The following is a 13,804-nucleotide window of genomic DNA, read 5'->3' on the forward strand; positions in this document are numbered from 1 at the left end:
GCTCCTTTGTTAGCCTTAATATCACTGCACGGTAACCTGCGTTTGGGTTTTTGTTTTAGTCTATCACCTACCTGTACATTTGCTATTAATTGTGAGTCCAGTGCCACAGAATTGCATTGATTGTTTTATGTTTTGTTTTCTTGTAAGGTACAGTGGGCCCACCTGGCATCTCTCAAGAACAATGTTTCCCCTGTCTCGCGATCCCATTCCTTCAGTGACCCTTCTCCCAAATTTCCACAACACCAGCAGCGCTCTCAGGACCCACAGCCACCTCCACGCAGCGAGGTGTTAAGTCAGAACTCTGAATGTAGGTCCGAGGTGCCTGACCCCACCCAAAAGGTGTGGGTTCGGTCAGACAGTGAGGAGGTGCCTCCAAGGGTAAGAAGCAGACACACATTTGTTCATTTTGAAAGAATTAAGTGGATTTGCCACCTTTTTAAGTATACAAGAAGCCCCAAGCACAGGAAACCTTGCATTATGAATTTCTCTTTTAAAGGGAACTCCATTCCCCTATAGAAAAGCCATTGCAATGAAAGAGCTGGCTGCACAGATTGTAGCTTAGTAATTCTTTTTAAACCTTTGTGTTCTGAAGCTACTTTCATTAAGTGCACAAGGGAGTCTATAGTTTATTGGATGTTGCCACTATAGCTCCCTTTCCTGGTTGCTCTGAACATTGTTTTGTAATGCTCCACTATTTGTAAGAAATTATTAAATTCAAAGATTGAAGACACTGAGTACACACTTGGGTGTGTCATGGGTAGGTTTGAATGGTTGTTCTGTAGTCAGTGCAAATGCTCTTTATTGCATGGCCGTTCTTGCAGGGGCTGGAGATCCCCTCAGAGACCTAGATCTAGATGTTTAGTCAGCTGTTTTTCCCTAGAAATGTGATCGTGAACCAGTGTTTCAATTGGTAACAATTCAATACCTAATTCTTTGCACACATACCTCTTTTATGAGCAAACCTGTGTATCTGATTTTCAATGGAGAATAAATTCAGGCCCCCTGCCACAGCCTTGACACCACCTTCACAAAACTTCCAATGTGCTGTGAAGTGTGGCATTTGCTGGCAGTCTCTGAGCAAGCCTTTGTCTGCAGCAGAGGACAACAATGCACCTAGTGCTTCCAATGACAAAGGTCCATGGATGTCTAACCTCATCCATGGTTCGCTAAACCTCTCAGTCAAAATGAGTAACTCTTTAGAGGCATTCAGGAACAGTTTGGTAAATAAGGATGCAGTGGTGTAATGTTTCTTCGGTTGAGCCTTTTCAGTAAAAAAGGCAGGTTTTCCGATCATTACATGGGAGACTACCACTCAGTCTCTAATTTTCCTAGTGAATCCCAATGGCTTACATAATTTTGTAACATCCTTTAATTTTAATAGATACTCGTAGACTCGAGTTTCATACAATCCATTTTTTTTATAGTATAATAGCAATTCCTCTATTGGTTAATCCCAGGAAGAATTGTACACCATTTGATTCTAATGCTCTGTATGAGTTAGCAAACTGGCCAAAAGCGTGAACTCTCATGTCCATAGCACTGAAGCAGTGAACAGCACATGACTATTGGCTCCATTTAACAGATGGTTTTATTTTTCTGCATAATCGGGATTCTGTATTCTGCCAGGTACACCCATTTGCTGCAGGTTGCAATGTTAACATGGGGGACGTGTTCTTGAATGTGAAGTGACTTTCCAAACTGACAGTGGCAGAGCCTTCAGAAGTCACTATCACTTTGTGCTATTTATCAATGCACTTACTGAGTAATGTGATTTCCAGGTAAACCGAGAATTTACCATAGATTAAAAAATGGTTTTATGTATGGAAACAACTGTTAAGCAAGATTGTATGTAGTAACCCTATAAGAGACTACTCCAGCCTTGTCCTCTTGGCAATAGATACCCAACTATTGGTATAGGTCTGTACACAAGTTGGTAGTGTGACTGAGCAGCCAGACATATCTCAAGAGGGGCAATTGTGCGCTGTAGAGATGCAACATAGAGATTCACAGTTACAAGTATCCAAGTGACACTTCTACTCGAGGTTGTCTAATAAAAGAAGGATTTATTGAACAGTCATTTTTAAAATAAGCTTTCTTTAGAAAGGGCAAGGTGCAACAATAAAATACAGTTCCTCAGTTTCCACTTCAAGTAAGTAGATACGCTTTTGGGATGGCACAGACTTCCTACACCCTGAGGTGACTTCAATTGCTAGGACATTGTGGCCATTGATATATCACTTTTGACACTTAAATGCAATACTGAGTTTGTGGCAAAGGAAAAAGGTTAAGTAAGGAAACTAAGGTTAATAGGTTCTCTGAACAGGTAAGTACTTTACAATCCACCAATGAAGTATAGGATAACTTTTGCCCAGCAATACAAGTAACATATGTACCACCTATGAGGGACAGGTAAACACAGTCAATGGGTCAGAAGAGTCTGCAGCGAGCCCGGACAGCCAATGTCAATTGAACAGTGTCTAGGAGAGCCGAGGCACTTATTGTAGATAGCACAAGTCCTGCATAATGTTATATAGAGTCGAGCAGATCCTGGGTTCCTGGGCCTCCGTTGTCTAGGGACTCCTGCACTGCGGTTTGAAGGTCGGCGGCAGCAATGGGCTCTTTCCAATTCAGAGGCACTTTGCGCTTTCAGCTACCAGTCAATAGCACCACTGTGTATACCAGTCAATAGCACCACTGTGTATCTCGAACACTTGATGGGCTTCCCTCGCTTCTGGAGTGCAGCACTCTGGTGAGGTGCCTTGGGCTTGGGTAGCTCTGCTTCAGGAGGGTCCTCTGGATCTTCCTGGAGTCCTGGTCCGGCTTCAAGAGGATGCACTAGATTCTGATTTTTCTGACCCCTAGCATTCGGTTCCAGCAACTGTGAAGAAATACAGCCAGCAGGGAGAGGTTTTCCAGGAAAGTTTGTCTTGGGTTGATTGGTCCCACCAACCCAAGGGGAGAAGTTGTCCAGTCCGGGCTTCTCTGGTCGATGCAAAATTTGGAGCTTCAGCACTGCAGCAGAGCTTCACTGGAGGGTGTAGCGCGCTTCTCTTCCAGTTTTTCTTCGGATTCTTCATCCAGTGGTCGACTCTGCCTCCAGTCCAAGAAACCTCACCTTTTATGCAGGTTTCTCCTATTCATGCACAGCCTAGCTGTCACTCACACAGCAGCATGGCTGTCCATGCCACACACACAGGAGCCAGAGGCGGGTTTCAGCACTGAAGCCCGCCAAAGTCAAAAAGAACAAAAGGGACCAAACCTGGTTTCGTGTGCAGAGTAAAACTCAAAAAACCTCACAAGCAAGAAATGGCGAAATAAGACGACCGGGGCCATTTCGACAGAATGGGCACCAATGGGTGCAATACTGCAGCTGGGGATTCAGCCTGCCGTAAAAATGCACAATGGTAGGAAAATTAAACCACTGCCACCAGCGATTAATTGAAGTGAAGGTAACATAAAAATGTTACATGAGCAAGTAGACAAAGGGGCTACTAAGTAACCCCCAGGACTCCACATAAGATGGTGTGTGCTGGGTCGACAAAGAGAAAAAGGTAAGTAAAGTCAATTTCACCTTACCACTCTTGGAAACAGTAGTTTATCCAAGAGAAGATATTTAAACCGTAAGAGAAATCTAAAGGACTTCTGTGACACTGCACTGAAGGTTCTGTGTGTAGCAAAACAAAAGGTGATGCCCATGGAGTTAGTCAGGCTCCTCAATCCTAAAAACACAGAGTCCAAATTAGATCACAAAATACATGAGCGAGTGAGCAAAAGATCTCGCTCACTCCAGGATAGAAAATCAAAAAGTCCCAAAGTCCAGCAAAATAGCTGGGGGTTTCTAAGATTGAAGGGAAAAAGAGACCTCAAGCAAGAACTGGTGAAAAAAGAAGACTGGGGCCATTTTGATCAAATGGGCACCCATGGTTGCTATACTGCAGCTGAGGGTTCAGCGTGCAGTAAAAACGCACAATGGTTGGAACATTAAACCACTGCCACCAGCCATTAAAACTAGGGAGGGTAACATTAAAAAATGTTACATGAGTAAGTAGAAAAAATGGGCTACTAAGTAACCCCCACAACACTCCACATAAGATGGTGTGTGCTGGGTCGACAGAGAGAAAAGTTAAGTAAAGTCATTTTCACTTTACTATTCTTGGGAGCAGTAGTTCACCCAAGAGAAGGTGTTTAAACCTTAAGAGAAATCCAGAGGAATGCTCTGACACTGCACAGAAGGTGCTTTGTGTCACCATAGAAATGTAGATGCCTATGGAGTTTGTCAGACTCCAAAAACAAAGAATACATGATCAAAATAAGATAAAAATACATGAGTGGGAAAAAGATCTCACTCCTAAACTCCAGAATAGGAGCTCAGGGTCTCTAAATTTGAATTAGATTTCTCCCTAACACTGCAATTTAACCCTACACTAAGTTGACCTCAACTTACCTGCATTGGCCTTACAGCTTGTGCTTTCAAAAGGAGGCTCGTGAGTTGCTGTGAATTCTCCTTTGAACACTGACTATTTAAGAACATTTTTCTAAGATCATCATCAGAACTTTGACTTTGCCCATTGGCTTTGGCTGTCCCAGCTCTCCAAATGCCTCCTTCTGAACCCATTAGCTTTGGCCGTGCTTGTTCCCTTACAGGTTTTAAATGTGGAACACTTTAATTCTGGGAGAATCTAAACTGTTCTTTTAACCTATCAGTCTGTTCTGGTCTAACCCTAACCTTTCCTTCCTTGATAACTCAATATTCCAAAGGTGATACTATATAAATGCGATACTGACCTCAAATGACATCACCTTAGGGTTCTGGAACATGTGTAACATAAGAATGAATTAACTGCTTTATTGTTCACTGTTGAATTGAATCCTAGCTTGGGATTAATGTTACAACTAATTATTGCTTTTTAAAGAATGCTTTAAATATCCTTGTGTATAAATAAATAATTTATTATATAACTTAGTATGTAAGTGTTAAATTGGATACCTATATTTACTGATTTCATTGTACAGCTCTACAGCTCACACTACCCTTCTGAAGATAAGCCTGTCTGCTCAGTCACATTACCAACTTGTGTAGTACAGGCATATATTTAAAGGTGGGTTACCTAATACCCAGAGAAGTCTCGTGTACTCCCACACCAGTTGGACTGCACTAATTCTTACTGAACACTCGTTCTAGAGGCTAGGGGAAGGAATTGGGGGTGGGGGGCGGGAGGGGTGCAAGGTGAAGGAGGGATATATACTGGATTAAAGGCATTAGTCTCTTGTTTTAAGAGTAGATTCCAGCTGAAGGATACTTTATTTATCCCATCAACATGTTGCCAGTCCAAAGCTAACAGCTCTGTTTTCAGCATTTTTCTGCAGGTTGGACAAGTTTGTTTTCTCAGCGCTGGTACTCACGCTAGAGATCTGTAGACCACTATGGATTTACCTTCACAATTTTGATGTTTGATCATATGATATGCATTGTTTATAAATGCAGATATTTTGGGATATGATAATCTGGTGAGGGGGTCATGAGGGTGAAAAGGTTCTAGGGTAGGGCCAGTTTCAATGTGATAGTTTACAGGCAGCTAGAGGGGCGCTTAATGTGAACAGTTAACTTTTATGGTTCATTGCAAGAAATGCTTCTCTTTGTAATCGGGTCTGTCAATTTCTTAAGGAGGAAGGCATCTACCACTTTATAATAGTCAAGCCAGTCATTGCCGGAGATCTGTTTAGCTCAAATTGGTGATTCTTTGGAAGGTGGTGGTATAGGCTCTTTCCGAGTAGGGATAGCTTGAAATGTGCAGTGATCCGTGGTTGGAAACTGAGCTCTAAATTGAACAGTTCATCCAAAGAAATGTCCTTGGATGTTGGTATTGGCACTGTTCCTAGTGAGGAGGGCCATTTGAAGGATATATCTATAACTAAGCCTACTGTGAGGATCTCCAATTCGGACCCGTTTAGGCAGATGAAGAGAAGCTTAGTGTTCTGGACATTTGGAAAGGTTGTTCTGGTTCCTACCCACCGTATCAAACTGTGTGTGGATTTGGTCTCATCTGCTATATCTGCACCTCTGGCTGGTATACCTCAATTAGGTGGCCCAGTAGACGTGTGTGCGATTTTCATAGTAGAGGGGTTAGAGAAGATGAATGTCAGTTGGCTGATTTTTAAAGGGCATTTATGTCCTCTCAGTGCTTTGCCCCACAGAGCGTTTCGATGCAAAGTTATGATGCAGTGGATTTCTGTTAATATTCACTTTACCAATGTAGGTTAAAGTGTGCCTTTTCCTATCAATTAATAATTTGGTGTTTTGTACGCCTGATTAACCATTCCTATCTTCCTCAAGCATTTTTCTTTCAAACCTCTATGCTGACCTGTTGAGTTTAATCCTCCGTACCCTAATGTTTGACAAGTTAGTTCATTATAAATTGTTCAATATCCTACTTGGTTTTCGTATATATGGACCCCTCGGATGACAAATGTACTGCATAAGATTTTCCATGGGGAGAAGCTCATGCTATGTAGCTCTCAAGTGCATGTGAATGGACTAGTGCTTCTTCTGGTACCTCATCACATTATTGGCAGTGGAGGCTTTCAGGTTGACATGGCCTTCATTAATTGCAGTTGAAGGATAACTAAGAAGGTGAGAGCATGTCTTCATCCCGCCACACCCATAAGCTGGTAAATGTACCACAAAATCTAGCAACCCCTCAAACTCTAACACACATTTTATCACACAAAATGTACACCCCACCCACAGTATACCTCTAGAGTAGTGCAAATGTTACATTATGGAATGGGGCCAAATGTGAATTTTGCACTTCATAAAATTGCAAAATTTGAGTGTGCTGATCAATTACTCCTCTTGTGAAATTGTCCATGTGAATGATGGTAAAATCTCCTATGCAAAGTTGTCATCGTGGATTTAATAAAAAAAACATGAAATCGCTTTCATTTTTGTTTTAAAATGGCAACCTGAAAATAAGTAGTCAATCCTGATCTTATCTGTGATTTTATGCTCTGGAGGAAAATTAATGTGCAATTATGGTTGCCCACCAGGAACTAAGTGGGGTTCCCAAACGGCCAAAATGTCAATTTAGACATTTCACAGGTGGCAATTATGGCCATCTATTTAAATTCTTTCTGATACTACAAACTAATGGTATCATCTGAAATAACTACTTATCCAATTATAACAGCTGCTATAATAATTCAAAAATATTTCATGAGTTGGACTGGTTGAGGCAATTTCAAGGAACTTACATGTTGTAATGTTTCACATCTATTGCTCTGTTTCTGGTGTTATGTAATTGGAGTTTCAAATCAATTTGTAATTGGTTAGTTATGGTTATGTAATATGTTCATACATGTTTGCCAGTAAATCACTTTTTTTAATACTGTATATTCTCAAACTTTAAAAATGGTGGGTGATAGGTTGCCAAACAGTCATGAAGAACTATTACCGAATTTTACTAACTGTTAAAACATGTCCTAATTTAACACATTCACAAAATTCCATTAAAGTGGTGAAACTTTGATTCATTTGGATAACTCTTGCGCAAATTAGTCTTTTTTTGAACATCTAGTGTTGCTTGTAGTTGCTTCTCCTGCATGTGGTTTGCTTGCTTTTTTCCAGCCTCTGCCTCATGCTTATCCTTTCTAACAGTTGGGTCTCTGTAAATAGACATTGAATGATCTGCTGTTGCTAAAAACTACTTTTCTCCAGCATGGGGTCGTACATGAATTCACATGCTCATGAATATTACCATCGTCAGGCTGAGAATCCACGGTAATAAAAAATAACTTGGCTTAAGCTAAAACTGCAGGTCCCATCTATTGCAGTCACTTTGGGTGATATTGCCCCATCCACTGACATTCGTCCTCCCTGGCTCTATCCCTGGTGGCCATCTTCTGATGATTACTCTGTTCTCGTGTCGGGAGTCCTTAAGTTTCGCTCTTCGAAGACCTTGTTAGATTTGATTTTAAAAAAATTCCATCACTCACTGTGTGACTTGCAGCAATTGGGGGATCTGAAGGCACTCCCCTGTATGCTCACGCCAGAAAAAATACCCACTAGGGTAAAAGGCCAGGAGATTTCTTGCAAGGATAACAAGTTTTAATCGCACAAAAAAAGGGTGCAAGCAAATAACTCTGCTGCTCGAACGGTCTTCCGAAAAGCATTACAAGGAGAAGCTCATAAGGCATCACATCATCATCACTGTCTAGTAAAAATCTGCACGGCTGGTTGGTGAGGCCCTATACATGCCCCTGCTCCATAGGGGCTGCCAGGCTGCACTTGGTTACAGTCTCGTTCGGCCGTCTTCCTTCATGTGGTGTTAGCTGGGCTGTGTTCCTCTCACAGAGATACTATTGCAATGCAATACTACTCTCGTTATGGCATGCACCTGGAAAACCCGGCGACTGGCACAGGGGCATGAACACGATCATGCTGGCCCACAAATTCTTTGCTCAGTTCATATCGAACTCTCTGCACCCAAGGCTTCAACCCTTGCTTTGGACTGTAATGTATTCCTCCCTGTACCTCATACTACAAAGTGTCAATATGGGATAAGGTGAAATGGTAGTGTTCGTTCACATCGTTTGACCACAGGTTTTATGGTTGGTGGTCTGAGATCACCTCCTATTGCGGAATTCAGGGGTCCTGTACTGGGTCAGTTGTGGATGCCATTATTCCTGGAGGGCAGGGTGGGGGTTTGGAGGTCTGCTGATGGCCTGGCTGTGATTAATCTGCGCAGCGAGGCCTTGCAGGGCGCATTCCTTCTTGGGTGTTAGGGAGAATTCTCATGAATGTGCTAATGCCCTTCACCTTGGAGACCCCCAGCAACTTTGCTGGATTTTGAGGGCTTGATTTTTTTTTACCTGGAAAGAATGTGAGCCTCTTTTTCCCACTCATGTATTTTGATGTGTTTTACTCTTGTGTTCTTTGATTATGGAGTTTTAAGATGACTCTATAGGCATCTTTTCATGTGTGTTACACAGCACCCTCAGTGTAGTGACACAGGGATGCCTTTTTAGACTTCCCAAAGGTTTAAATATCTTCTCTGGGATAAACTGTTTCCCAGAGAATGTAAGTTTAAATTGACTTTACTAGTCTTTCTAAATTCCTAGTCCCAGCACACCCTATCTTCCTATAGAGTACTGGAGGGGCTAGCTAGTATCCCCTATGTCTAGAAACTCATGTAGCAGTCAAATGCTACCCTTTCCTATAGAAATGGCTGGTGGCAGTGGTTTTACAACGAACTACCATGATTTTTCCCGACCGGGAACACCTGTAGCTAAAACTCGCGGGAGCCATGTTTTTCAAGATGGTGCCTTAAGCTCCTTTGTTTAAACGGGTCCCGGTCTTCTTTTTTTAGCCATTTCTTTTTGGAAAGGTCCTTCTAGAGTTTCTCTGCGCGCCAAACTAGGTTTGGTCCCTTTGTTTCTATCCCTTTGGCAGGCTTCAGGCTGAAGACCGCCTCTGGTGTCTGGGGTGGGCAGGATGTGAGGGAGGTGCCTGACACTCCCTGTGCTCAGTCTCCTAGGAGACCCAAATGCACTCTGGCGTGATTGGCTGGCTGACTGTCCAGGCAAGGACAGCCACCCTGCTGGGTGAGTGGCAGCTAGGCTGGAATGAATGGGAGAAAACGGTTTAAAAGGCGAGTCTCTTAGACTGGAAAGCCGAGTCGACCACTGTAACGAAAGAAGCAAAGACTAGCTGGACGAGGACGGCTGCTGCAAATCCTGGGCCATTGGTTTGCCCGGTGAAGCCCTGCTGCAGGTCGGAATCGCCAAGTTCATCTCAACAGACGCCCCTTCAAGGACGATTTCTTCCTTTGAGTTGGTGGGACCAATCAACTCGTAAGCCACTTGGATACCATTCTCGAAGCGTGTTAGGATTAACCAGGGGGAAGGACACCAGCTTCTGTGCTTGATGACAGCTACTCGAACCAAAGATCTCCCATTTTGCCAACGTCTTCCGCTGCATCTTTTTCTTCATACTAAGGTACTGTGCCAACCCGATTGAGAGAACTTGCCTCTCTCGGTGGAAGTTCGTGAAACTTTCCCAACTTGCAGGCCTAATCAGCTTGTGACCCAAACTACAAACTACTTCTAAGAACATTGGCAAATACTTTACTGTTAACTACAAGAACTGCTCTTTCCCATCCAAGACACTAGCCCATTGACTTTGGCTTAGGCCTATCTTTCTCTGACGCGGAGGGACCATCATACAAGGTCGGTGGCATGGATCAACGAGGGTAGGGCTTCTGACTATGCCTTTGTGCGCAGTTGATGGTCTCTGAAGAGGGATGGACGAATTCCACCCGCGCGCCCCCTCTCATAAAATGCAAGGCACAGAAGAATAACCGAAGATACCGCTATCGCCCATACTATTTCGGACCTATCCCTAATCCTCCAATGACGGACAAATACGCGGAGAGGTACCCACTCAGCCAACCCTACAGCCCTAGAGCAGTGCCAACGCTACCTAGCGTGGACAAGGAGCCTCAGGGTGCCACAAGGGAGACTTCAAATCAACAACATTTATTAAAATGGCAAGAAGCGATGTTTGACGTTGTTTGAGACACCACGACATAGCAGCGATAGGAAGCACTTGTGCCATCTGCACATTCAGACACAAAACGCACCCGAATACATGAACACATGCGGACCAGTTTTATACGTTAGAGGACAGATACATATACATACTGTCTTTGACTTTATTTTTTTTGTCATTCGCTTAACCGCAGCAACTCAGAAACCGCATGAAGCAGGAGAGCCCGAGCGAAGCTTGCAGATGCTTACATGCAATTCATCTTATGGAGCTCCATGAGCACCTATGGGAGCTGACAGAACCACGCATAACTAGCCTACAGAGACTGTAGAATAACACGAACATGTAGAAGCCATGCCATGGCTTAGGAAAATCAGAGTAGGCCACAAGCGTCTTGGTAAGAGCTAAGCTGAACAGGAGAGCAACCGCGTGGGACTTAACCAGCCGACAAGGCCACCAGATACAAGTGACATTACATTCCCTGAAGTACAGTAACACCAGTTGCAGTAAATGTGAATAATTACTCCTAGTCATTCAGAGCTCCAGAAGCCCAACACACTGTCTCCAAACGCATGACTCGGCAGGCTTGAAACTCCCCTATCCTTTGTCTCTAGGAGTGCATGACTGTAAGCACTCCTGATTGGCTGGCTGTCCTTTTAGGACAGCCACCCTGCTGTGTGATTGACAGCCTAGGCTGTGCATGAATGGGAGAAACCTGCTTAAAAGGAAAGAGTTCTGGAACTAGGGGCAGTCCAGCTCTAGGGGAAACACCTGACGAAGAAACCGTGAATGAAGCTTGCTGCATCCTCCTGGACCTTTGAATTGCCTAGTGAAGCCCTGCTGCTGTGCTGAAACTCCTTTTTCAATTCGACAGAGCAGCTCCGGAAGGGAAGACTTCTTTCCTTTGGTTAGTGGGACCAACTAACCCTAAGGCGAACTCCACTAGACAATTTTCCCTGATTGGCGCTACTTCTTCACTGCTGCAAGAACCGAGTGCCAGGGGTCGAGAAATCAATAGTAGAGTGCAACTGAAATGCAGCCAGAAGCTCCAGGAGTCTCCTAAGGACCCTCCAGATGAGGGTCGACCCGAATTGGAGTCTCCTCACCAGAGTGCAGAACCCAAGGATTGAACGAAGCCCAACCGGTATCCGAGATCCTCGATGGTGCTATGTACCGAGCGCTGAAACCGCAAAGTGCCGCTGAACCAAAAGGAGCCCATAGCTGCCGACAACCTCCAATTTGCTGCCGCAAGAGCCCTCCAGACGACGTCCCTCTTGTCCCCATGACTGAGGCTCAGGAACCCAGGGTCTGTATCGCTGCAACAGGACAGAATCCAGCTGGACCACTCTTCTTCTAACCAGGTATGTTAAGACTTGGGGTACTTAACTCAGTGTCTTTTTAGCTGTGTTTTTCTCAGTTGAGAATTGCATTAGCTTACCTTTATAGTTGATTACAACTCTGCTTTGCACAGGCTTCACGGCTTGTATTTCATATTTTTTTAAAGCGCTCACCCAGTCCGCAGGTATCGATGCGCTGTTACTGGAATTGTTCGTTTTAGTTGCGTAATTGCTTTTCTTTTTGTCCTAGTTGCGTATTTATTATGCGCTTAAATACCCAGAGGTCTTTAGAACGGACCCGGCGATCGAACCTGTGTTGCTTCGTGTCGTCTTGCTCCCAAGGCGAGAACGTTGCCACTGTGCTATCCTCCCGGGAGCTTGTGACCCTACAAGTGATTTCTACAAACTGTGCGCAAGACCTTTTATCTAAGAACTGCCTCAGCTCCATAAACTGTGCTCTCACCTATTTTGAGAACCTGTTTAACCTTTTTCCTTCCTTATACATTTCCTTTCTGCAACATGTTAAGCAAGAATTGATGTGGTAACCCTGTGGGAGACTGGACAACCCTTGTCCTCTTGATATTAAGTAACCCACCTATTCGTATAGGCCTGTACTACACGAGTTGGTAGTGTGACTGAGCAGCCAGGCTTATGTGAAGAGTGGTAAATGTGAGCTGTAAAGCTGTAGCAATGAAATTCGCAAATACAAGTAGCCAAGAAACATGTATACTCAAAGTTTTGTAATAAAAAATGGATTTAACAGTCGTTTTTTAAATAAGCATTCTTTAAATAGGGCAATATATGTAGCAATAAAATACACTTTAAAATACTTTTCCATAATCAACACAAAGTTAGTAGATACTCTTTAGAGATGCTTCTTACACACTTCCTACACCCGAAGGTGACTTCATTAACTAGGACAGTAATTGCATTTATATATCACTACTTTATAGTAGATTCAGAGGTTGGCAGAAGGAAAGGTCAAACAGGTTCTCGGAGCTTGTGAGCACTTTAAATCATCCAATGAAGTCTAGATGAAAACCTTTCCCAGCAATATTAGTTTAAAACCAATGCATCACCTATGAAGGATAGTAAGAATCAAAGTCAAATGGAATAGAAGAGTCTGCAGGGAGCTGCCAGTAAAGCCAGTCCATTGTCACTGGGCTTAGTAAGATCATTTTGTTCTCCCCTATTCCCCTACCTTGCCTTGTCGGGCTCTGAAACACTTGTGTATGAGCAAGATATAAATAAAATATCAATTCAATTGGAGCTAAATCTGTGGAGCTGAGGCACTTTTTAGATAGTAAAGGTCTTGCACAAAGGTAGCTTGAAGAAAAATCACTGTAGTGTCACAAACGATTACACTTGTGAACATTAGCACTGAAATCAACTCGAGCAAAGCAGCTACTGCAAGTTTCAACTGAGAAGAGCAAGCTACAGACACTGAGGTAAGTGCCCCAAGTCAGAACCGTACCTTTTGGTTAGAAGAGTGGTCCAGCTGACTTTGGTCTGGCTGCAGTGATGCAGATTAAGTTGTGGGGATAAAGAGGGAGGTGGTCTAGGGACTCCTGCGGCAGGAATTTGATGGTCGGCAGCAGCTACGGGCTCTTTTCGGATCAGTGCCACTTCACGGTTTCAGCACGTGGTAAACAGCACCACTGCGGATCTTGGATCCTGTTGGGCTTCCTTCACTCCTGGAGTCCTGCATGCTGGTGAGGGGACTCAAGCTCTGGTCGTCCTGCTTTTGGAGGGTCCTGGGGAGACTCCTGGAGCTTATGGCCATAGCAGACGTTGCACTAGACTATGGATTTCTCAATCCCTGACACTCTGTTCCTGCAGCAGCAAAGAAGTACAAACCGTTTGGGACGATGGTCTAGTGGAGTTCGTCGCTGGGTTAGTTGGTCCCACTAACCCAAGGGAAGAA

At 43.7% G+C, this 13,804-nt stretch overlaps 1 protein-coding gene across 4 annotated transcripts in view; it reads left to right on the forward strand.

Annotated features, from left to right (window-relative positions):
- The window catches only part of MAP4K4 (mitogen-activated protein kinase kinase kinase kinase 4), a 917,846-nt gene that overhangs the window by 730,890 nt on the left and 173,152 nt on the right, over nucleotides 1–13,804 (forward strand). For 2 of the 4 annotated variants that reach the window (XM_069636727.1, XM_069636728.1), the window contains exon 17: nucleotides 148–378. The exons of the other annotated variants lie outside the window; for them this stretch is intronic. In XM_069636727.1, the coding sequence (XP_069492828.1) occupies nucleotides 148–378 (231 nt within the window). The remainder of the gene's footprint in view (nucleotides 1–147; nucleotides 379–13,804) is intronic. 4 annotated transcript variants of the gene reach the window in all.

This window comes from Ambystoma mexicanum, chromosome 7p (assembly GCF_040938575.1).
Source record: "Ambystoma mexicanum isolate Mex_15411 chromosome 7p, UKY_AmexF1_1, whole genome shotgun sequence".
Lineage (NCBI taxonomy): Eukaryota > Metazoa > Chordata > Amphibia > Caudata > Ambystomatidae > Ambystoma > Ambystoma mexicanum.